The sequence below is a fragment of the Notolabrus celidotus genome, chromosome 9 (assembly GCF_009762535.1).
Source record: "Notolabrus celidotus isolate fNotCel1 chromosome 9, fNotCel1.pri, whole genome shotgun sequence".
Lineage (NCBI taxonomy): Eukaryota > Metazoa > Chordata > Actinopteri > Labriformes > Labridae > Notolabrus > Notolabrus celidotus.
This window is the reverse complement of record NC_048280.1, coordinates 9,822,281-9,847,588: the sequence shown is the minus strand read 5'-3', so window position 1 is coordinate 9,847,588 and position 25,308 is coordinate 9,822,281. Positions and strand designations below refer to the sequence as shown.

At 41.3% G+C, this 25,308-nt stretch overlaps 1 protein-coding gene across 1 annotated transcript in view; it reads left to right on the top strand.

The window, feature by feature from the left end:
* aacs (acetoacetyl-CoA synthetase) overlaps nt 1–21,482 on the top strand; it is a 61,185-nt gene extending 39,703 nt beyond the window's left edge. The window contains exons 12-18 of the mRNA XM_034693021.1: nt 335–457; nt 15,271–15,384; nt 16,233–16,358; nt 17,831–17,900; nt 18,450–18,508; nt 18,784–18,986; nt 19,104–21,482. Coding sequence (XP_034548912.1) covers nt 335–457; nt 15,271–15,384; nt 16,233–16,358; nt 17,831–17,900; nt 18,450–18,508; nt 18,784–18,986; nt 19,104–19,241 — 833 coding nt within the window. The 3' untranslated portion in view covers nt 19,242–21,482. The remainder of the gene's footprint in view (nt 1–334; nt 458–15,270; nt 15,385–16,232; nt 16,359–17,830; nt 17,901–18,449; nt 18,509–18,783; nt 18,987–19,103) is intronic.
* Nucleotides 21,483–25,308: the final 3,826 nt, after the last annotated feature.

The following is a 25,308-nucleotide window of genomic DNA, read 5'->3' as shown; positions in this document are numbered from 1 at the left end:
CAGTGGCTGCCCCAGCGGAGGGGCCCTTTTCCCTGGGCTGACATTTGGACTGGACACCTGGAGGCATGGTGGGGGGCGGCAAGAGTTCCCACTGCTTGTGTGCATGTGTGGGTTTATGGGGTGAGGATCGGATGCTGGAAGCTCATTAGTTTGCTGGGTGTTAATGGTGTGTGGATTGGTTGTGTTGGTGTGTGGCATGTCCTTTGGAGCAGAGGCTACATGCAAGCTCTTATGTTGTGTCACATAAGGCTGGGGAACTGCATTGACACAACATGAGATATGTTGTATTTTTTCTTTTTTAAAATTATGTCTTATGTCCTTTTCTCCCTCCCAGCTGAAACTCACAACCTCCAGTCTCTCCACACCATCCTGTCTACCGGATCGCCTCTCAAACCTCAGAGCTACGAGTACGTCTACCGCTGCATCAAGAGCAATGTGCTGCTGGGCTCCATCTCAGGTGCGTCACTGATGCTGGGACGCGTTTTGTCTGTCTGCTTTATTGTTATGGAAGTTCTATAAGGATACAAATAGCAGCAGCTTTTCCAGACCTTGTTGTTGTCATCACTGCATCAAAAATGAAGAAGAAGGACAACAAAGCATCTGAGACACAGACACAAAAGGACTGATGCATACAAAGAAAATTCAAAAATAACAGTAGATTCTATGGAACTGTATGTTTTCCTCACCACCCACAGCACCGTGACACACACACACACAAACACACAGCTGCACACACAAACACAGGCTCTCTCGGCCTATTGTTAAGTTGACAGGGCAATAGAATGCTATCTGTCTCCCTCTGTGAGTCCTGAAACGTTTAACATTTAGCACAGCCTGGGTGACTGACGTGTTGTGGACACACACACACACACACACACACACACACACACACACACACACACACACACACACACACACACACACACACACACACACACACACACACACACACACACATATACAATACACTCTCAAGAACATGCACACTGTGCAGCAGCTTCAAGCGTCACACATACACAGACCCACAGCATTTCAGCACCACACACACAGTGGATGACAAACCTGATGGGCTGGGCATATAGCCACAGATGCTTACATACACAAACATAAACAGGCACGTTTGCACAATGATAATATGGGAGATGGATCGGGCACAGACACAGCGACAGAAATGTCAAACTTGAGGCGGAAATCTGTCCTGATGCAGAGAAAGTAGAGCGACATAGTAATGTTACAGCATAGTGTAAACTGTTACCTCTTAAAGCTGGGGTTGGTAATCAGATTTAGATACACTTTTTGTTATAATGGTTAAAATGATCTTTATGTCTTGATGGCAATCAATACATAATGTGTTCTTAAAAAAGAGCGAAGAAAAGCTGCTATCTACAGCCAGAGTAAACCTGGGAAAACACCAACCAATCACCGTTTTTTGGGTGCCAAAATTTTAAACCATTCAAATCCCGTCCTGCTGTTCTGCCCGCCTCCTGCACGTACATTTCCCCGGCGTGCACTCCGAGTATCTGTCCCCTGCCACTGCTTCCCCTGACTCTACTGACTGCCCCTCTCGCTCAACCTCGGGCCTGTCCCCTCTGACCCGATGAGGTGCTTTGCTCAGGACTGTAGTCCGGATCAGAGTCTAAAAAGCTCTCACCACGGGGCTCTGACAAGCAGAATAATGAATGCCATTTACTAAATCCTACAGAAAATGTATACGTATTGTAGCGTCCGTCCGTACGCTGTAGGGATGACGAGCCAATTCGTGAACACGTTTAAAACCGGTCACTGTCGGCCGTGATCACGACAACCAACAAAACAACAATCAAAGTTTGAATGAATGAAGAACTTCTCCTGCTTGTCTCTCCTCTCTCCAGCTCAATAATGCTAGAATGACAGTTGTGAGTACTAACAGCAGCCATATTTATTTGTGTTTTTAACTTTCACTATGATAATGTTTTGGTGAGGACCAGTTTTGAATCAGTCACCATCATATGGTCGCAAGTCAGCGGCGGTCGTGCATGTGAGCGGGGGGCGTCGTTTTGGAGGAGCTCCGAGGGAGGAGGGGAGGGGTTAGACGGAGTCATGAGGACATGCTACATTCAAATTCATGCCAGTTTTCCGAGACTGCCAACCCCAGCTTTAAGAAAATATATATACAGCAGCTTTTACACCATAATGCAATTAAAGAACAAAACATGCAACACATAAAACTTTAATAAAAGTTGGAAAGGAGGTTGTGAGGAACACTACTGATGAGCCTGACTCAACCAATGCCTCTCTCATAAACATGAGAGGAGGAGAACAGTGACGTGGTTAGCAGTGTCGTGTTATTAGCATCTCATTAAATCAAGTAAAGAACAATAGATAGCTACTCCGATGTAACACTTCTGAACTCAGAGGCTTCACATTGAAACATGCTTTAAACTTAAAACACCTCCCTGATAGCTGAAACAACTATAAGACCAGATGATGTTTGTTCTACGTGATATAAAATTCATAGCAATGGTCTGATATTTTTGGGTAGCAGACCATGGTTATAAAGAATAGACAGTTGTGAAGGGATGCTGTTCTAGTCACAGACTTTGATTTACGTCTGTTTGTTTACTATGGAGAAAAGTCAGGAGGGATTAGAGACACAAAAACTGAAGGCTACAACAAAGAAATCCATAAAACAGAAGATGGTGCATAAAAACAGTATGAGATACACTGATGGTTAATGGCTGATAAATGGGGGGTTGGGGGGTCGGACTGTGACAGTGACAGGGCAGAAAAACTCAACCATGCGTAGCGCTGATTCATGTAGTTCTGTTCACGTTGTTTTACTTAATGATTTTAGGAATTGTTAGTTAATTGTGAGTAATAACAGCTAAGTTAGCTCATTTTGAGAAGGTTACAGAGTTAACACATTCCATTGAATCAGCTTACAGATGCAATGTGTAGTAAGCAGCCTCATTCCGCAGAACCAGGGAGGTTACCATCTTGTACCATGTTTCTTCTGTAGAACAGAATAGACAAAGTAGTAACATATGAGTTTTTGTATCAATTGAGTGGCCGTGCAAAATGCACCAGTTGGAAGAAGAAGAAGAAAAAGAAGAAGAAGAAGAAGAAGAAGAAGAAGAAGAAGAAGAAGAAGAAGAAGAAGAAGAAGAAGAAGAAGAAGAAGAAGAAGAAGAAGAAGAAGAAGAAGAAGAAGAAGAAGAAGAAGACGATGAAGATGAAGATGAAGAAGAATGAAGATTGGTTGTTGGTGCCAAATTATTTGTATCCATAGATGCTTTTGATAGTAAAAACTTGACAAATAAAGGATCACCCTTATCATGCGTCACAGGAGCTTTTTGTCCTCTAAGGCCACCGTCGCTTCACGGACAGTGGGGGTGAGCAAGGGAGTGTTTCAGTCTAGAATCCAGATATCACAAAATATTGCCATTTCTACACACTGTACCTTTTAATGTGTGGGTGTTAGACCCTTTACAACAGAAGAAATGTAATAATTTGTCAAATTCATTACATCATTTCTAAATGAGAATTTGATGTAACGTTATTGATATATAGTGAGCAGGTTTTTTCTATCACAGTCCTTCTTACAGAGTCAGAGTTCCAATCTGCTACAACAACCTTTTTACGTATCACTCAGTTAGTTACGGCTCATTCCTCATGTTTATGTGTGAATGAATTCAGAGTAATTAGATGTTCCATCTTAGACCACATAAAAAATATAACAGTGGAAGCTACCTGAGGGTTTTTAATCAAAGTATTTTAGATTTTAATTTGCTCTTGTAGACTGAATCATCAGTTTTTGTACAGGCTGATGATTCTAAAAAAAGAGCAGACATAGTTTCTTTTTTCTCAGCGTGGGTCTTAGACCCATTTTCCAAAAACGTACACCTGGTGTGTGCTGCCTCTTTTGAATCAACCCCCCACCTGTTTGCACCTCTCCTCCCACATGCTCACTGTGCTCTCCACGCGGGGCACCAAAATACCACACAGATGGGCTAAGAGAATGTCAAGGTCAGAGAAAACTGTCTGAGTGCTACTTGAGATAGTTGTCCTCTAAGAAAAAAAAGGGCCTGAAGACAGATATACAAAGAGCGTTTTATTAGAGTCTTCCTCTTCTTCCTTTTCACCTTCCTCTCCTTTTCTGTGACCCTTTGTTTTTTGATCATGAGGCTACAGAAGGCCATGTTTTTGGCTGCTCTTTCAAGTCCTCTTGTTGAGCACAATCATAGAAACTTCTGCCTGGTACTGTGTAGTACAAGGATTTTGGAATTGGAATTGTGGAACAGAAAAAGAGAGATACCACTGAAAGTAGAAAGTAGAAAATTAGCAGTGCGTCGTTCTTTTTAGCTCCATCAATTATGACACTGTAACGGCAGGCCTAAAGGAGAGTGAAGAGACGGTAATGGATATCCCCTTAAAAATGGCTGCAATAGCAAATTTTGAAGAAGAAAAAAAAGGGGACTGTGACAATGACCATTTGAACTGTCTCTTGTATCATTGATCACAGTTTTCAGACTGACTTTCTAGTTTAGATGTTACTGGACCTACTAACTTATCTCAGTACTAAAGGAAGGACACACCATTTTTTAAAGAATAAAAGGAGAGCGATGCAAGTTTTGGATAAGCTAAGTTTAGTTTGTAACTCACTGTACACCACAGGTGGTCTGCTAAGTTTCTTCTTCTCAGTCTTGATCTAGAATCTTGTTTAGATTTGGTTGTAGTCATCACAATATGTTTGAATATGTTACCATTGTTTAAAATTACATATGTATATATATATTGCCTTTTGTGAATAGGACAGATGAAGAGAGACAGGAAATGTGGGGAGTAGAGAGTGAGGGAAGACATACAGCAAATGATGGAGGCTGGGAGTCGAAACAGTGATTGCTGCCTCGAGAACTAAAGCCTTTGTACATGCGGCGCACACTTAAATCACAAGGCTAACGACATCCCATTTAGTAGCAGGTCAAAGATTTTTAAGATTTTTAAGAGTAGATGCTCTAAAAGTCCAACAAATGTTTTAATGAATGGACTATTCCTTTCAAGTTCGAATTTTATGGACTAGATTTGAGTGTGTGTGTGTGTGTGTGTGTGTGTGTGTGTGTGTGTGTGTGTGTGTGTGTGTGTGTGTGTGTGTGTGTGTGTGTGTGTGTGTTTGTGTATGTGTGGTCATGCACGTTTGTGTGTCTATGTGTGTGTCCATCAGAACAGCAGATCCTGTCCCAGTCAGTTTCCTCCTCGTCGCCAAGGGCAACAGCAGGCTGCAACCCTGTTGGCTGCCACCAACCTAACCTTGACCCCCGAGGTCAACCCTGTGTGTGAGTGTGTGGTGTGTGTGTGTGTGTGTGGTCTTAGGATTTATCCCAGCATATGTGACTGACTGCTGGTTGCGCTGACATATGTGATGGGCCCCTTTGCAGATTTCACCCTGTGTGACGCTGAGTGTGTGTGCGCTTGTGTTTCCGTTTGTGGGTCTACAAACATGTGCATGAGTTAAAGCAAATGTTGTTTTCCAGTAGTGTGCTGAGGATTTTTCTCCCTCTTTTTTGTGTGTATCTGGGAATGTGTGTGTTTGTGTATCCTGTCAGCAGGGATGTAAGGAACCCGTCGCCCCTCATTGGGGAATTATAACACTGTCACTGCTGGATTCCCTCCATCCTAATAAACCTCCGTCCGACTGCCCATATGTCACTCCTCTACTCCAGCTCTTCTTTTGTCCCCTTTCTCCTTCTTTTTTCTTGTTTGAAAGAAAAAGAAAAAGGTGGTCAGGGTTCCCACACGTCCTGGAAAACCTGGAAAACCTGGAAAACAGTTGACCAGTTTTCCAGTACTGGAAAACACCTGGAAAAAGGGAGAAAAAGTCAAATGTCCTGGAAAATCACATATAGTCCTGGAAAATTATTCCAACATGGCTGCGTGCAACCTGACCCTATTAACAAAACACATCCCCATTCATTGAAAGCTGAGTGCACGCTGTGCTGGAAAAGACAGCCTCAAAACTTTCTCTGCAGGCTGAGAGCTCAATTACCGTACTCTAGCTCAGTTGTTCTCAAAGTGGGGTCCTAGGACCCCTGGGGGTCCGCAAACCATAGCGTGGGGGTCCGTGAAATAGTTTGAATACATTTCTAATAAATTATAAAATTGTGCTGTGTCATTACAAAACAGCATATACCAGTCCCTCCAGGAAGCTGAGATTTCGCTATCGCAACTATCAACGCAAATTCAACCAATCAGCGCGATTTTTTTGCGGCCTTGCAATTTTATACAATCACCGCAACTTTCCCGCAAATTTGACCAATTACTTCAATCTCAGCCCCTGCACGTCATCGGTTTCATCATCAATTCCACTTCCTTGGAACATAAACATAAGTCCTCACTTGATCGGAGGGGACAGCAGGCAGGACAAGTGATGATGACAACATTGTTATTTATATATTGAGGGGCACAGTGTTAGCTTGGTCTCTACCTGCAGCAGGTGTGCTTTATGAACCCGCTCTCCCTCCTCCATGCATCTGTCTCTTCTTCATTGATGATTTTTACCCTCGGTGTGCGTTAGTGACAAAGACACAACCAGGGGACGTCTGTTTAATATTTGATGTTTGACGTTGTTGCTGCCATCACCGTAAAAAGCTCCGCGTCTACAGCTTGATTTATTCCAGTTTGGTGAAACATCAGACACATTTAGTAAGTTTTGATCAACTCATAGTCATCAAAGATGCAGATCCGTGAACTGACTGTCTGTGCCTCTGTCGCTGCGAGGTGCATTCAGGGACCGTCGTAAATGTGCAATATAGTCCTTTCATGGCATTTTACTGTGAATCAGGAGAATCAAAAAACAGTCACAGTGGTCACATCAAGAATGTTTTCTAAAAACAACTGTAATTTAGCATATGTACTTGCCCCTGAGATGTTATTGGGGGAAAAAAGCAAAAAGAAAAAAATCGCAGCTTTCACCACAATTTTTCAATAAGCTGTCGCAAATTCAGGCTTTTTGGGCCGCAACAATCACAAAAAAAACCCCGCGAAATCCTGGAGGGACTGATATACACCATTGTTCTGATACCATTTGGTGGCTCGAAGGGATATGTGAGTCTTGTTACTGTTAATTTTCTGAAAGTGTTTAAGATCAATTACTTCAAAAGTATAAATGCTGTCATGTTGAGTCCACAAGGAATGAAATGACCCTCTGTTTTAAAGGATACAAGTGGTATTTACTTGATTCAAATTGAAGTGTTATCTGTTTATCACTATGGTACAGGTCTGAAGTATTTACATTGATACGTTTTACAATAAAAATAGTTCCAAGGGAAACTAAGAGTGCAAATGATAGTAAGCATGTGCTTTAGTGATGGGAAGTTCCGCTCTTTTCAGAGAGCCGGCTCTTTTAACTCGGCTCCCAAAGAAGAGCCGGCTCTTTCGACTCCTGAACGGCTCTTCATTTAGGATCTTTTGTAGCCGTATATTTTACCTTAACTTTGCAAATAATAATGGTTTGTGTTGAAAACCCTTTAACAGAGTTTTTATGAGAAGACTTATAATTGACCAATGTTGTGCATTTATTCTGTTACAAAACCATTCTTACCCTAGGGTCAGGATTAGGGTTAGGGTTGTGATTAGAGTTAGGATTAGGGTTAGGTTTAGGGTTAGGATTAGGGTAAGGATTAGGGTTAGGGTTAGGGTTAGGGTTAGGGTTAGAATCAGAGTTGGGATTAGAGTTAGGGTTGGGGTTGGGATTAGGGTTAGGATTAGGGTTAGGGTAAGGGTTAGGATTAGGGTTAGGGTAAGGGTTAGGATTAGGGTTGGGATGAGGGTTGGGTTGTGATTAGGGTTAGGATTAGGGTTAGGGTTAGGATTAGGGTTGTGATTAGGGTTAGGGTTAGGGTTGTGATTAGGGTTAGGATTAGGTTTAGGGTTAGGGTTGCAATTAGGGTTAGGATTAGGGTTAGGATTAGGGTTAGGGTTGTGATTAGGGTTAGGGTTGTGATTAGGGTTAGGATTAGGTTTAGGGTTAGGGTTGCGATTAGGGTTAGGATTAGGGTTAGGATTAGGGTTAGGGTTGTGATTAGGGTTGTGATTAGGGTTGTGATTAGGGTTAGGGTTAGGGTTGTGATTAGGGTTAGGATTAGGGTTAGGGTTGTGATTAGGGTTAGGGTTAGGGTTGTGATTAGGGTTAGGGTTAGGGTTAGGGTTTTGATTAGGGTTAGGGTTGTGATTAGGGTTAGGGTTGTGATTAGGGTTAGGGTTGTGATTAGGGTTAGGGTTAGGGTTGTGATTAGGGTTAGGGTTAGGGTTGTGATTAGGGTTAGGGTTGTGATTAGGGTTAGGATTAGGGTTAGGGTTGTGATTAGGGTTAGGGTTAGGGTTGTGATTAGGGTTAGGGTTAGGGTTGTGATTAGGGTTAGGGTTAGGGTTGTGATTAGGGTTAGGGTTAGGGTTGTGATTAGGGTTAGGGTTGTGATTAGGATTAGGGTTAGGATTAGGGTTAGGGTTAGGGTTAGGGTTGTGATTAGGGTTAGGGTTAGGGGTTAGGGTTAGGGTTAGGGTTGTGATTAGGGTTAGGGTTAGGGTTGTGATTAGGGTTAGGGTTGTGATTAGGGTTAGGGTTAGGGTTAGGGTTGTGGTTAGGGTTAGGGGTTAGGGTTAGGGTTAGGGTTGTGATTAGGGTTAGAGTTATGATTCTGGTTAGGGTTAGGGTTAGGGTTGTGATTAGGGTTAGGGTTAGGGTTGTGATTAGGGTTAGAGTTATGATTCTGGTTAGGGTTAGGGTTAGGGTTGTGATTAGGGTTAGGGTTAGGGTTAGGGTTAGGGTTGTGATTAGGGTTAGGGTTGTGATTAGGGTTAGGGTTAGGGTTGTGATTAGAGTTAGGGTTAGGGTTAGGGGTTAGGGTTAGGGTTAGGGTTATGATTCTGGTTAGGGTTAGAACCAGAACTAAACTCAAGCAAACCGAACCAGAACCAAACCAGAACCAAACCAGAACCAAACCAGAACCGAACTCAAGCAAACCGAACCATACCAGAACTGAACTAGAACTGAACCAGAACCGAACCGTACCAGAACCAAACCGTACCAGAACCATTCCAGAACCGAACCAGAACCGAATTGAACCAGAACCAGAACAGAACCAGAACCAGAACCAAACTCAAGCAAACCCAACTAGAACCGAACCAGACCCGAACCAGAACCGAACCAGGACCGGACCAGAACCGAACCCCACCAGAACCGAACCTCACCAGAACCGAACCCTACCAGAACCGAACCAGAACCGGACCAGAACCGAACCGGACCAGAACCGAACCCTACCAGAACCGAACCAGAACCGAACCAGAACCGAACCAGAACCGAACCAGAACCGAACCGAACCGGAACCGAACTTAAGCAAACAGAACCAGAACCAAACTCAATCAAACAGAACCAGAACCAACTCAAGCAAACAGAACCAGAACCAGAACCAAACTCATGCAAACAGAACCAAACTTGAGCAAACATTATTAATGTCCTCAGGTTGGCATTGGGAAAATCAGATGCCTCAGCTTAGATGGGCTGATCCGATTTCTCTTCTCAGTGAGTATTTGCCTGGTCTTCAAGAAGACTCTCTGAAGGAAGAGAGGAAACACAGCCTCCCCTCCATCACCTGAATCCTATATCCCTACATGTGATTGGCCGCATGGCCGGACAATGCTGACCTAATCAAAACAAAGTTCTGCTGTGAGCAGAGCTGTGGCTGAGCACTGTGAGAGCTAAGCAGTGAAAGGAAAAAACTGGGAGCCGGCTCTCTCTCGATGCGAGCCGGTTCTTCTGATTCACTATAAAGCATCGGCTCTCATAGCCGCAGCTGTTGTTCATGACACATCACTAATGTGCTTAATCTGTGTTACAATTATGAGGGGGCCTTGGACAATTTTCTCACCTGTAAGGGGTCCCTGGCTCCAAAAAGTTTGAGAACCCCTGCTGTAGCTAGTAGGAGTCCAAATCCCGATAGTGAAAACAAATGGAACAAAGCGACACAGCTGCACAGAAACTCCACATTGTAGACATCGCTGATCATAATAGACATCGCCAAGCAGGAAGACAGTTTACATTTTTTTTAATATCTGAGAGATCTTCAAATACAGAGTGCGTCTTTACACCGGTGAGATTTTTTCAGAGTTTACGGTAACTCAAATAAAAATACGTGACATTTGCTTTGTTTTATATCGACCACTTAGCAGGATGAATATCAGGATTAAGCAGGTATATTTTGAGTTTGAGTTGAGTTGTCATTCAGTTATATTTAGGTCATTAAAGCACTGATCCTCTGATCATTATTATTATTTAATTATATCAGTAAGACAGCTTCCTGATTCCTTTGCTGGTTCTTTTGTTTTTTTCTTTGCTCATTTTATATTTTTTGAGAAAAGAGAAAGCTGAGATGTTGGCCATCATTGCTACTTGGTTGCACTAATAAAGGGAAGTGCTGTACAGCTGTGGTTGCATTATTCTATTATCAATTTGCTATATTTTTTAAGGATGTAAGAGATGATTTTGTTGATAGCAATAGATCTACATGTCTTTCAATGAAGACTTCCACTGAGAGGAACACAATAGACTATTTAGGAACTAAATTTAGACTGTCATACCAGCTTGATCATAAATGAAAATGTCCTGGAAATGTCATGGAAAATGATCTCTGGAAAAGAGTGGGAACCCTGAACGGTTGTTCTGTACTCCATTTGACTTTATGGTTGCCTTTTCTGTATTCTTGATTTACAGACTCTACATAAAATTGTAGAACCTTCGCCCAGGGGCAAGGATTTTAGTATGGGAAGTGTTCTGGTTTCTGTTTGTATTAGGGATCTACTGATTCAACTGTTTAAGCCCCAATACCAATACTGATACCTGGGCTTTGGAATACTGATACCAGTTTAATCCGGTCCAATACCAACAACCTGAATTCCTCAATGTAAGGATGACGCCTGGACAGCAACATCAGGCTTTTCTAACTTTGTTAACCTAAATTAAATAAATAGATGTGCTTCATTCAACAGATTCCACTGCTCAAGCATTTCCTTGATGGCAGTCTGAATTGAGGCTTTGTGTGTGATCTGTGGAAGTTTGTTGCTCGTAGCACTGCACTGTCCTTAGAGTGACAATAGGCAAACGTCACAGCCCTGGATATCTATACCGAAGCTTGCTTTAACACCTTTTCACTCTATACTCTCTTGTAGAGTTCAGGCAGAGTAGGGTCAGAAACATTTTGACATGATGGTAAACTCTACCTGGATTCTATGGGTTAAAGTTGGCAGCAAAATCCTTCAATTTCGACAAGTTTCAGGCCTTTTTCGTCCAGAACAAAGAATCCATAACTACCTTTGTTAGTTTTCACACTTTCAAACCGTCACTGGGAAGTGTCTTGTGACTTTCAAATACAGCTGACAATGCAAACTGCTTTGTTTCAGCTTCACTTTTTGATTGGTTGAACTTGTATTCTGTGACATGAATATTCTTCAAATGCTTGATTAAATTGATCAAGCCTATTTTGCTCTGTCATCTCACAAAACATCAGCCTTGCACATATTGCAAGTTGCAGCGAGAGTTGTTGGTGAAACAAGCATGAAATACCACTAAACTGCTGAGCCACTGTAGTTAGCTCCCTCTATGCTACGTTGGCTCTCTGCCTAGCAAAATACACAGACTTATACTTACTTAATAGATCTGCCGCATGGTTCAGCCCTTTGCCACTGTGACCTACATGATGCTGTTATTATGGCAAACTTATAATAACTTTATCTATATTTATATAGCACCTTTAAAAAAAAATGTTTACAAAGTGCTTTGACAAACAAAGCACGGTTCAAATAACATAGCAAAGATTTCAAACGATAGGGAGGAGGAACTTTAACAATGCAAAACAAAATGCAACGCAAGAGGTTAAAAGGAATACACATCAATTAAACAGAATGAAGAGGTTTTTCAAGGATAAATAAAATAAATAGATAAATAAAAATGGATAAAGTAAATAAAGAGGAATAAGAGGACGACATCACATCGGGAAAATTAGAAAAAGTGTTCAGGTGAAATTAGGAACATTAAATAATAAATGAAAAAAATAAAAATAAATTAAGATGATAAATAATCAAATACAATTTAAAACAATTTATTAGTTGGATAAAAATTAAAATTAATAATACAATATAAGTAAAAGCGGTTAGAAAGATAAAGTCACATAAAAGCAAGTCTTTAGAAATTGGTTTTAAGAAGAGATTTAAAAGTTTTAAAACTTGATCAGATTTCTTGTGTTTTAGTCACAAGAAAATCCAAACATAAGGTCACTTCCCAAGTTTCTTTATTAGACTGTGAACAATGCAGGGCACGGAAAAGAGAAGTTGTTACTGCTAACTGCTAGCTTCACTGGAATTCCCAAAAAGTTGGACATACTTCCCTGAGGTATATATTGTCGTTAGATGATAGCTGATGGGTTCTGAGATTTAGTCTTCTGTGTTTGCATTTGCATTCAAGTCAGCATGAGAATGGACATTTCTGTTTATGAAGCCTTCCTCTGAATTTTTATCATGTCTACTCTCTCATGATTGATTTTTTTTTTTGAATGCACAAGTGCATCTACAAGTTTGCCACTTGCCTGTTAGTCTCAGTTGGCGTCTTTTTCTGACCCCAAACTGTTCCAGAGGATGTTCAAAGCACTCACACCTCCACACAAGAGCAGACTCACACACGGGCACGCAAATATATACACCAAGTGAGAAGTTCAAAAAATCTTTTCTTAACTGTTCAGAATAGTCAGCTCTGTTAGAAACATCAGACCAGCAGGACAAGTTACCCTATAGCGTATACACATAAAACACACACACTAAATGACTGTTGGTGAAAGGCATCCCAAGAAGGCAGCTGCAGCTTTTGGTTCAAAATAAACTCAGTGTGTATGTGTGTGTGTGTGTGTGTTTTTGTGTGTACCCACCCATTAAAGCGAGTGTAATAATAAAATAATTGCATGTCTTCCCACTATAAGCGTGTGTGTTTAATCAGAAGACAAAGTTTCCACTTCCTCCTGGGAGCCAATTAAAGCTCAATAAAGAACCTGGCAGAGAGAGAGAGAGAGACAGAGAGAAACAGAACGAGTGTAAAGAACAGAGAGAGAAGAGAGAGATGAAGAGGGAGTGGTAGAAGGGCAGGGAGCAGCTGAGAGGAAGCGAACGAGAAGGATGGATGGAGTCTGTGATACAGAGAGGGAACCAAACAGGGAGGTAGTGTTAGAACAATGGAGGGAGAGATGAATAGAAGGTGTCAGAAATAGTAGATGATTGGAAGGTAGGAAGAGACAAATAGATGGTGCAGCAGTGCGGGTTTAGTGTGTGTGTGTTCATAGTCTCAAGAATGTGCTGCAACTCCTATATAGGTCAGCGGAGGTGGAGCAGGGTAACACAGCCACTTTGTGATGTCAAAACACAGGATTAATATAAGTGCTAAGTTTAGTAATGTCTCGGGTTGGGATTCACTTTGATGCTTCACTTTAGCTACCTCATGCCACATAATAAAACTACCTAAGAGACATAATTTTCCCTAACACAGTTAAAGTTGATTTACTTAAAGCTACACTGACCTATAGGAGGCCAAATAACTTCCCAGCAAACTTTGAGAAACTAGGTAATGCTTTGTTAAGCCACAACTTTTACAGCTCCCCCTGGTGACTGGCTGCATTATAGGTCTTAAAGCCTGCCTCCACTGTGTCACCAGATGGAACAAGAGTATTTAGGCTTTACAGGTCAAAATGGAAGGAGATGAAGGTGCAGTGTTAAGCGGCAATCTCCAGAGTTTGGGAAGTGAAGCCAATGCATAAGTGCATTAAACTGCAGTTCCCTTGGTGTCCACCAGAGGCTGGCTCCAAACATAGACTGTAAAATATGGACATAGTGTCCGTGACGTCACCCATCTGTTCCTGAACGCTGTTTAGAAGCCAATCGAAGGCGGCAGCGATATTGGAAATGTAGAACTCAACCAGGCAGAGAGTGACATAAAGGGGCAGAGTTTGAGCCTCTTAGCCAACAGCTATGTGTTCCCGACCGGGAGTCAAGTCAGTCATGTCCTTATTTGGGCAAAAACTTGTAATCTTAATATCTTCTGAACCGTTGCGTTAGAAAAAAATTCACCCCCGTACAGTGTGTGCTGATAGAGAAATTAGCTTCATAGGGCCAAGCGGTTTTTTGAACCAGGCTGTAAACATATTTATTAATGCTGCAAAGATTGTCTTTTTCCCATTCATGTCTATGTGGTTTCCGGTGTTTCTGCAGCCAGCCTCAAGTGGATTCTCGATGAATTACAGTTTATAACACTTCCGCATGGGCTTCATCTTTTGAGACCGAAGGTTGCCGCTTGGCTCCAAAGCCAAAAGAGCCCATATTGAAATGTGTATTTTTTTTGGTAGCAGGGATGAATTTGATAGTATGTTTTGATAATATGAAGACAATGAGTTATGCAGACCAATCATGGTCAATGGACATGGGTCACTCTAAATTGCCTGAAGGTGTGAGTGTGCGCATGGTTGGTTGTCTGTCTCTACATGTTAGCCCTGTGATTGGCTTGCAACCTCTCCAGGGTGTAGCAGCTAGGATAGGCCACAGCCCCACGCGGCCCTGAATGGAATAAGCGGTGAAGATAATGGATAATGGAGTTACACAGAATTGGGGGCGTGGCTGATTTGACTTGCAGTTGGGCACATTGTAGCTGTTTACCAGGCGGCAGTGCGATGGCCTCACCTTTTTGCTTGTTTCCAGAGTAGGCAGGAATTAGTGAGTCAGCAATGCCAATATGGCGACCACCATCTTTGAGCTTCATTTCAAGTCTTCAGTAACCAGTAAGTCGTTATGACCTTACTAGAGCTGAAATGCTGAGTCATTCAGTTTTTGTTTAAGTGGGTTATCAAGCAGCAACTTTTGTAATCCTTGCACTTTATATACCTTCTGTCAACATTATACTTAAATTGTGTTAATGGCTGTTTCTGTTAATTTTTTACTTTTTCTTTTCTGTGGGCAAGTAGTAAACAGGTTATAGTTTTGACTAGTCCCTTTTTAGAACCTGCTTCCATTTGAAAAGGTGCTGATGAGCCCCGTTACATTACACCATCCCAAAAGACAACAGCGAATACATGCCAGGATAATGGAATAAAAGAGGCTACATTAAAAATCCCAGAAAGAAACTTGAACTTAGATGTTTGATTTCAGACAAGCAACCAACTCAACTCTCCCTCTCTCTCTGCCTGTTTTTCTCCTGATCTCTTTACACAGGTGGTACTGACATAGTGTCATGTTTCATGGGTCAGAACCCGACAGTTCCAGTGTATCGGGGCGAGATCCAAACAAGGAACCTCGGCATGGGTGTGGAAGCCTGGAGCCTTGAAGGTGAGAGTGTGTGTGCATGTTCTGAGAGATGCTTGTGCTTGGAAGTGGAACACTCTCCCTTTTTTCTCCCCAGTTAGCCAAAACAGTTTTTATTGTACTGACAACAGGGACTAGGGAACACAAAGAGGTTGTGAGGACGTTGTTTGTTTGAATCCTAGATAGGTCTGGAAATGTATTAAAGAGGAAGTAAATCACAAGCCTGTTAAAAAAAAACTGCTGATCCGCCTGTGTGCTTCTGTAGCTGCTTGTTAGCTAACAGAGCAAAACTTCTCCTTATGGATGTAAGTGAAAACATTGGCTGAATTTTAGGCTAGCCACTGCTGAAAAGCTGTGAAAGTAATTAGTGGACTTTCCCTGGCTAAACACAGGTCAGAAATTAAGGGAAACACAATCTTTTTATTTACATTCCAAACAAAAAGAGTGGCTGTTATCTCGCAGGGAGTCTTCAAAGCCCTCTTTGTCTTTCTTATTGATTGTAGTCCCTTAGTCCCATTACCCGATCCCTGCTGCGGGCTGCTCTGGCGTGCCTCCACCACCTCAAAGGAGAGTGGATTGAAGAATAATTTAAAGGCAGTTTTGTAGGAAGAGCTTGGGATTATTTTACTCGGTCTGTAAGCCTATAACACCATCCTGAGGGAGGAGGTGAAGTCTGAGTGAAGCCACACACTGAAGTGTATCAGGGTACATAACCAGGTGATTTCCTTTAAATCTAGGAATGATTTGTGTGTATGCGTGTGTTTCTTTCCAGGAATGTTTATGTTTAAGGCTGTGTGTCCGAGTAAAGGTTTGTGTTGAGGTACATCTGAGCCCTTTAACTTTTTGTTCCTTTGAATTCTGTATGTGTGTAGGTAAGCCTGTATGGGGAGAAAGTGGGGAGCTTGTGTGTTTGAAGCCAATCCCTTGTGCACCAACGCACTTCTGGAACGACGAGAACGGGAGCAAATATCATAAAGCGTACTTTTCTACATATCCTGGTAAGAGCACAAACAGCGAACATGAAAACAAACTTAAATACAGAATACATGAAGACAAAGAAACCAGAGGGAAAAGAAAGGCTTTTGATACACTGCAGTATCAGTATGCAACACAATATCTTGGATAAATATTGCCTCACTTAAACCCATTTGAAACTACTGCTTCTAACATTATAGCACTTAACACCTTATACATAACCCCAATTCCAAAAAAGGTGGGAAACTACACAAAATGTTTAGAACAACAGCTTTGGATGGTCTGCAAATCGTATAAACCATATAATTAATTGAAACTGCGAAGACAACGTATCAAATGTTGATCAGACATGTTTTTTAAAGTTTAATTTTTTGGGCTTTTTGCCTTTATGATAGGACAGCTGAAGAGAGACAGGAGATGTGGGGAGTAGAGAGGGGGGAAGACATGCAGTGCATGGGATCGGTTAGGAGTCGAATGCGGTAACCTCTTAGACGAGGACTATGGTCTCTGTATGTGGGGCGCTTAGACCGCTAGGCCACCAGCGCCCCAGAAACTGACATGTTTTTATATTTGATGAAAAATATCTGCTTTTTTTTTTTAATTTGGAAGCCAGCAACACGTTTCAAAACAGTTGGAACAAGAAGAGGAACAAGAAAACACTGAAAAGTTGTGTCGTGCTAAAAACATCTCCTAGCTAATGAGGCCAATTTGTAACAGATTAGCAACATGAATGAGTATAAAAAAAGGGTGCTCAGAGAGGCCAAGTCTCTCATAAGTAAAGATGGACAGAGGTTCACCACTCTGTGAGGTGTTAAGGACTGAGTGAGCCAATAGTTACACAATTTCAGAATAATGTTCCTCAGTGTAAGATTTCAAAGATGAGGGAATATTATCATCTACAGTCTACAATATCATTAACAGATTCAGAGAGTCTAGAGATACAAAAGGGACAAGGCTCAAAACCAATACTGCATGGCTGTGTTCTTCAGGCCCAGGCGGCATTCAAAACAGACATGACTCTGTAGTGGAAATCACTGCATGGGCTCAAAATCGCTTCTCAAAAACATTTCCTGACTGCATCCACAAATTTAGTTTAAAACTGAACCATGCAAGGAGGAAACCATGGGAATCAGGGCATACCTTGCAAATTTCGGCAAGACAATGACAAACCACAGTCTGCACATAACAGCATGGCTCCATAGTAGGGGGCTCCAGGTGGTAAATTCGCCTGTCCAAAATTTTCAACCATTAAAACATTGAAACAACATGAAATGAGAAATGAGCATACATTTTTTGTAAAACTATACATTTTTTCAGTTTCAACTTTCAATACATTATCTTAAACTATTTTTGATTGTTTTCTCAATAGCTGTTTTTTTAGAATGTATTCCTGTTTTATTGCTTCTTTTTGGTTTTATTTAATGTTTCACTGTTTCCAGACATTTATATATTTATACAGATGTGTACTAAACTTTGTTGCGTTCCTTTTGTCTAGGTGTTTGGGCCCATGGAGACTACTGTAAAATCAACCCAAAGACAGGAGGCATTGTCATGCTAGGCAGAAGGTCAGTCATTAACTTTAACTCTTGGGACAGCTCCCAATGTTAGAAAAAAAGACTGTTTTTATGAATGTCATTTTAATTGATTCATTTATTTTGAATGCTTTGCAAGTGGACAGGTTTAAAAATAATTTATGCAAATTACTGTTATTACATTTAAGATGCTAATCCTTTGAATTTGTTCTATTGGGAGAGAATGAAAGTAATTAAATTTGGGGGTTTTTTTGTTGGAAATTTGGCACAGCTTGGTGGCCTCGGAAGGCTTTTAATTTGCTTAATGGCACAGTGCAAGATTTCATTCAAAGAAAATCACAATAAATGGAAACTGTCTTCAAGGCTAAATTCAGATTAGCTGACAGTAAATGAATGGTGAACTAATGGACAGAGATGAAAAAAGATACAGTTTCCATGTTAACATGCACAAAGAAAGAGCTTCTTTCTATATGAAAGTGGACTGTTTCCTCTCTTCAGTGGTGCATTCAGTGATGTGGGGAAATATAGCTTCTAAATAATGCACATGAGGTATGAATCTTAAACTCTGTGTTTGTTCTGCAGTGACGGTACATTGAACCCCAATGGAGTCCGATTTGGCAGCTCAGAGATCTACAACATTGGTAAGTCCTGAACATTAAAGGTGGAGCAGAGAAAATTACATCCTCTCACTTTGGCCAACAGGAAAGCTTTTTCAGTGCCTAGTTTTGAAGTTGTAAGTGGTGAGACATTTTTCTCGTTCTCCTCCTTTCGCTCGCCACTGCTCTTTCCTTTTCTTTAACCCTTACTCTTTTCACCTTGAATCTCCTCTCCCCTACTTCCCTTTCATCTGCTCTCTATGTTTTTTGTTTGGTCTCCTTGTCCTTGACTCTTCTCTCCTTTCCTCTCCTCTCTGTAGTGGAGGCGTTTGAGGAAGTGTCTGACAGCCTTTGCGTACCTCAGTACAACTCAGACGGGGAAGAGAGAGTGATTTTGTTCTTAAAGATGGCACCTGGAAAGCCCTTCAGTCCGGAGTTGGCTGCGAAGATTAGAGGAGCCATTAGAAAAGCTCTGTCCGCCCGACACGTCCCCGCGCTGCTGCTGGAGACCAGAGACATTCCTGTAAGAGAGATCTGACTAAGATATGAATAAACCTGTTAGATTATCTTGTCACAATGCTTACAGCTGTAAAAGTCAGTTCTCACTTGAATGACGGCTCTTTTATTCTTTCCTTTGCAGTACACCATCAGTGGTAAGAAGGTAGAGGTGGCTGTGAAACAAGTGATCGCTGGCAGGGAGGTGGCGCAAAGAGGAGCTTTCTCCAACCCTGATTCACTGGATCTCTACAAGAACATTCCTGAACTGCAAAACTATTAGAGAGAAGCTGAAAAAGAGAACCACCTGACAAAAAATCAACTTAGTTTTTAAATGACTCGATTTACATTTACAGGCACAGGGAGACATGGGAGCGCTTTGCCGGGGTAGTTTATTATACAAAGCCGCTCTGAGCTGTGTACAGAGCATAAAAAAAGAAAAATATGTATGTTACTACTATAAAGAAAAGTTGTCAGAAATATTTTAAATCATTAGGTGTTCTCCTTTATTTGCAAAAATCTGCTACCATGTCGTGCAAGTAAATGTTGGACAGCTGTGTAAGTAAGAGAAGGTGCACAGCCTGTGAATAAGCTCATGCTCTGAGGGCGGCATGTCTGTCTGTGTCCCCTGCTTTAACCCCAGCGTTGGTACTGACCTCCTCATAGACTTCAAATCAGTGGAAGTGTTTACATCCTAAGCTCTGGTTCTAACATCATACTATAACAATGTGAGGTGTATTTCTTGATTAAATGTATATATTTGAATATATATTTTTTGACTGTGCTATTAGCTTAGCATCAGAATGGTGCGTTTTTAGGTAGTACCCTTAACATGTCAACCAAAGTGAGTCTTTTTTTCAGTGGGTTGTAACCATTAAGTGTGCATAAAGATGGATTATTTGGCTGCACCTCCTCCTGAAGTGCAAAAGTGACACCAAAATCACTTGACAATAACTGGTGCTCATACATTTGTACTTGTGATGTAATTAGAGCAGAAGTCTGTGATTGGCTGGTGCAAAAATCCCCCTGGTCAGTATTTCTACAGAGGAACAGATTCTAGCATTGGTCTGAAATGTTTTGGCTTCAATTTTGGGGAGCTGTTACTTTGTCCATCTTTATATGCAGTCTATGGTTGTAAAGGCTGATTTATACTTCTGCGTCTCCCCTACGCAGCAGGGGCTGACGCAGACATGAGCCCCACATACTTCTGCGTCGGTGTGTCCGTGTCGCGCAGCAATTCTCCGCCGAAACTCTTGAGGGCAGTGTGGTCTCTCTGATAGCCGGCCGCCTGCTTCCGGTCCCGCTACGGTATCTGTTTACTTTTCCACAGCGATTCAGAGCGTGTTATGTTAATCTACAGCTGATACATGTTGCTGTTTATCATACAGATATGATTACATGAAGAATAAGAAAGGAGGAGATGAAATACCCGGCCGATGTGCGGCCGATGTCCGGGATCCCGGAAGTGTTGTAAATGCGGGAAAGACAAAGCCGCCGAGCGTAGGGTACGCCGTTGATTCAACGCAGAAGTATAAATCAGCCTTTACATGTTGGATTGTTGTCAGGATATATGAACCAGGGATTTCACAGGAAAACTAAAATACTGCCCTAACATAAAATGTTTTTACTTTCCATTTCTTGTGTATTACATGAAAACGTCCTCACCATCATTTGACTTTGTTACCCTTTGTTCTGTTTAACTTAATTTCCAAAACACCAAGACATAAATGAATGAACCTCTCTTCAAAGTCTTTGGTCATGTTGGTCCTGATTTATCAAGCTAATGCACAAACATGTAAGTCAAGATCAAGTGCAAATCTAAAAGGGAACAGGTGTTCATGACATCAAATAAACCTGTATGTATTTGTTCCATAACTGTTTTCAATGTTTGTCATAACGCTAAAAAACTAGTGATTCATCCTCTTTTTGCTTTGTACATAAGAAAGCAGAATTATTTATTGAAAATGTCCTCTTGCTGTGTGGCAAAGCCTAAAGGCTAATTAACATTATTAAAGATTTAATGGAGTGGATTTGCTCACTGCAGTGACACTACTGAGAAGCACGGCTCGTTTTATACCATGTTGGGAGACGACTGAAAAGAATGTGAATTATGGTGCAATCACACATCTAGATGTTGGGAAGCATTGTGTCATTTCAGAGCGGTACACAGGTAGCACTTTTCCTACTGGACCTTCTGTTGTTTTAAAGGGTTTTGCTTGTTTGGCTTTTGGTTCGGTCTTTGTCACTTGGTTACATTTTGTTTTATTTTTAACATTTTTAATGGTATAGATATAAATAAATCATCTGCAAAACTCCTCTTTGCATCTTTAATGTCATATTCCCTCCTTAGATTGAACACTTTTCTTCTGTTAAGGAACTCTGTGGAGTTACACTTACATTTTTCATCTGACTGAGAGGTGGCATGTACTAAGAGGAAAGTGAGGAAAGGAAGCTAGCTAGCAAACACTGATGTAAACACTGTAAGTTTTATGTGAAATAGAAATAAACACTTTTAAAAAATGAACAGCTTTTCTAATGTTTCTAAACCCCTGTAATCAAGCTCAGTAGTCGTCAGTGAATTGCTATCAGGGCAGCTCGCTCAGATGGAAGTGAAGCTTCCACCAAAGCATCTGCCCCCTGGTGGCTGGCCAGGTCAAAAAATAGGTAAAAAACTCTGCATCCCCCATTCATTTGAATGGGGCTGCAGTCAAACTTTAAAAAATAAATACACTTTGTACGTGAGAATGTTTCTCACATCCGTATGTTGTAGTGATATGTAGGTATTATTTGACTGATTTGTGTTCAAGGCCTCTTTTTTCTGAAAAGTTTATTTTTCGTTAGTTATTAGAGTTTAAAAAAGGGGGTTTTACTTCCGGGTTTGCATTGATTGACAGCTGACGTAAAGGGAAACCCCAAAGGATCTTGTGACGCTACGCTGTAGGGAGGAGCTCGTTACCGTGGCAACACAGAAATTACTGTGGCAACCACAGAAATTCTCTACAGTGCAGACTCTGGCTGCTCAATGGCTGCGCATTGCAACAGGTTTTTTTGGCTTCAAAACCGTACAATGGGAAAAGGCGGAACAACGCTGTCGATTTTATATACAGTCTATTATTGCTATCAACAAACTCATAGTTAGATGCTGCTCACACACTGCTCCTTTAAGTCGTGTTCAAAGGGAGATCTTGTATCCAGCTCTGATGATGACTGTCAGTGACACAATCAAGTAAATCTAGCTTGAGAGCAAAAGCTCAAACAAACAGATTTGCATTCCAAAACTGTAGCCTTTAATTCTGCATGCAGATTTAGAGTGGCTACATTGTTTTCCTACAATAAGCCAAGGACCCTTAACTCCATGTTTGCACATGTGTGCACTGTACACAGGAGTTCAAATCAACTGTAATGTTTTCCACAGCTTTAATATAATAATAGGGTTTATGTTCTGATCCGAAAACCAACGAAAAGTAAAAAAAAAAAAATGTATTTTCTTCAAAAATATATTTATTGTCTCAGAGATCAGTCCTTACTTCTTTGTCGAGCAAAGCTTTATCCTTAAGTTTACACATAATCAGCAGCCAAATAATATGAAATCACGTCATCAGCATTGGAGCCACAGCCACTGTTATCTGGACCACCTCATTATGTGAACTTCAGCTGCAAGGTGAGGAATAAACAACTGTCAGTCTGGTGAAATAACAGAGAAAAGAGTGTTTAGTAATTGTCTGTGTGCGTGTGTATTTTGGGGAGTGTGTAGAAGCCGATCATTTTGACAGACGTCTACTTTAGAAATAAACTTGGAAGTTTGAAAACTCTCCGTAACCTTTATTAGTGTGAACGCTCAGACCTGCCAGTCAGCCACACTTCAAAATAGAGCAGAGTGAGATAAAAATATAAAAATAGAAGAAGTGAGACTTGGTTAAAGTCCAGTTCCTCTGAGTAAAAAGTCTCCCCAATCCAGAGTTGAAGCATTTTTATTTATTCCTACCTTCAGTCAGTCAAACATGAGAAAACGTTTTGTTGGCATGCTGTCATTTTGTAGAAAAGAGAAGAGGGAGGGATGAAGAAAATGAGCGGTGTGGGCTGAATGTAGGAATGTTGACAAATGAAAAGCTGAAGTGTTTACCAAATTCACAAATAATAACCATCTGATGAACATGAATGCTAAGTGCCGTGCCGTCCCCCAGAGGGGCTGTCTGTTGTTGTGTGATTCATCCTGTAGTCTCACAACAGAGCACATCACAAACCACAAAATGAAGCTGTTAATGGTTTGATTGTACACTGCCTACTTACAGGGGTTGATGGTTAACTCACTCAGAGAGATCCATTAACATTCCAGATTAAATTGGAGCTGTGAAGGTTAGTGAAGGATTGCTAAGCAGAAACATACCTGTGGTGACTTTGCTTTATACCATCTATAAAGTAGAACAGATTACAATAAATTGATTATAGTTGTACTGGATTACACTGTAAATATATGTTTATCTTAAGAAAAGAAACCAAGATCAGTCTGTATTTAAAAATTAACAACACACTTTGAATCTCCTTTCACTGTACATAGATGAAGCCAGGCTTTAACATATGGTGCTGAGGTCAGGTTGGATCCAGAGCACATGCTGTAGTAGGGATGAAGCTGGGTTCTGGAGCGGAGAGCTGGCTTCCCAAACCCCAACAAATACACACATTTCAGTCAGTCAGCTCAACTCCATCTTTTTTGTTTGTGCTTGTGTCTAGACTCCGAACCTCATCACTTCTAGCACATTAACTTTACATGCAGAAACTAAAGAGTGATAATTTGAATTTGAGTTAAACACAAGGTACTTCTGCAGAAAGAAACGATGAGTGCTCAGTAAAGAAACCAATCCCCCTATGACCTTTACTGATAAATTTAGTAGCCCACCCCATGGCTCCTGATGTCCCCAAAAGCCTGAGATCGAAAGTACAGATGGGCAGCGAGAGTGAGCACATCACTGGGGTTATCAACCTCCCTTCACTGATGTTTCGTTTAGTCCGGGCCACGACACCTCAGTGGCTAAACAGTTAACACTGGCGTACCAGGGCAGCCCCCCCTCCATGCCAGCTCCCACTGTCCAACATATCCACTAGCAGAACACCCCAATGTACTAACCCAACCCATACAGTATTGCCATGTTCAACGGACCCAGGCTCAGAGCGTGCAGGTGGATTCTCCAATGGTGGTGTGGCTGAAAGTTTGAGCACAGCACTGGACATCCTGCAGCCTAATTGGGAGGATATGTTTGTCAGGTGATTGTGAGAATGATGCATGGGAAATGTAAAATCAGAGCAGCTCCAGTGGCCTGCCTAAACTAGCTCACAAGCAGTACTTTGTTTAAACACACAACAGTATCCTCTTAGATGTAACATTGTTTGGAGTCATTTTGGTGGCTAGAGGACAGGAAGTACATTTGTTCTTTTTTTAATCACCCAACAGCACGCTACAGTTTCTGCTCTCAATGCATTCTCTATCCTGGTGCTATCCCTTGCTGACTGTGCAGACAAGTCTAATCCCCTCTGATAATTCTTGAGGTTCCACTATTCTTTACTGAGTTGTTGTGTATTAGACAGTGATTGGCTTTCCATTGTACTTTATAGCAAAAACATGCCTGTGTTTTGTTTGACTTTAAGTTGAGGATATTGCACATACAGTGAAGTGTGCATGCATGAATGTGTATGCTGGTTATTTGCGAAGCTTTAATAACTGAAACTCTGGCTTCATGATTTAGCATTTCTTTGTTTCTAAAATCAGCCTCTGTGAGGCTCTGATAAAGTCTCTGACCCCAAACTGCTGGATGTGATGCATTATGTACAACGAGCTCCTTGGTGTGAGTGTACAAAACACACAGTGTAGAGTGTAAGGGATTTTAAAGCAGGAGCTCTAAATCAAACTGCAATGACGGGGTCAGATTCCACATGAAGCACAGTTTAGCCCTCTTTTGTCACTGTTTCCGCTGCTGCATCCATTCGTTCAGAATGTCACTATGAATTATAAAAGTGCAGAAAAGGTTAGAAAAGGAGAAGATAAGCATGGAGTAAATGCCATATATTAATGGAGTGATACCTGCTGTGTGTGGCGGTGGTGATGGATCAGTGTGATCTATGCAGACATACGTCCAATCCATGTCTTCAACTTCTGAATGTGACAGCAGAGCAGAGGAGGAGCTGGTGGGAAAGGTTTAACTTTGATGCATTATGTGGCTGTTTGTCATTTGAAGCTGACACTCTCTGAAAATTCATTGAGGGACTTAATTTCGTTCATGTGAATATGAACAACTGAATCAGTGGGAAATCATATACACACAAGTTTGAAAATAGAGTACACATTTTCCTCTTTG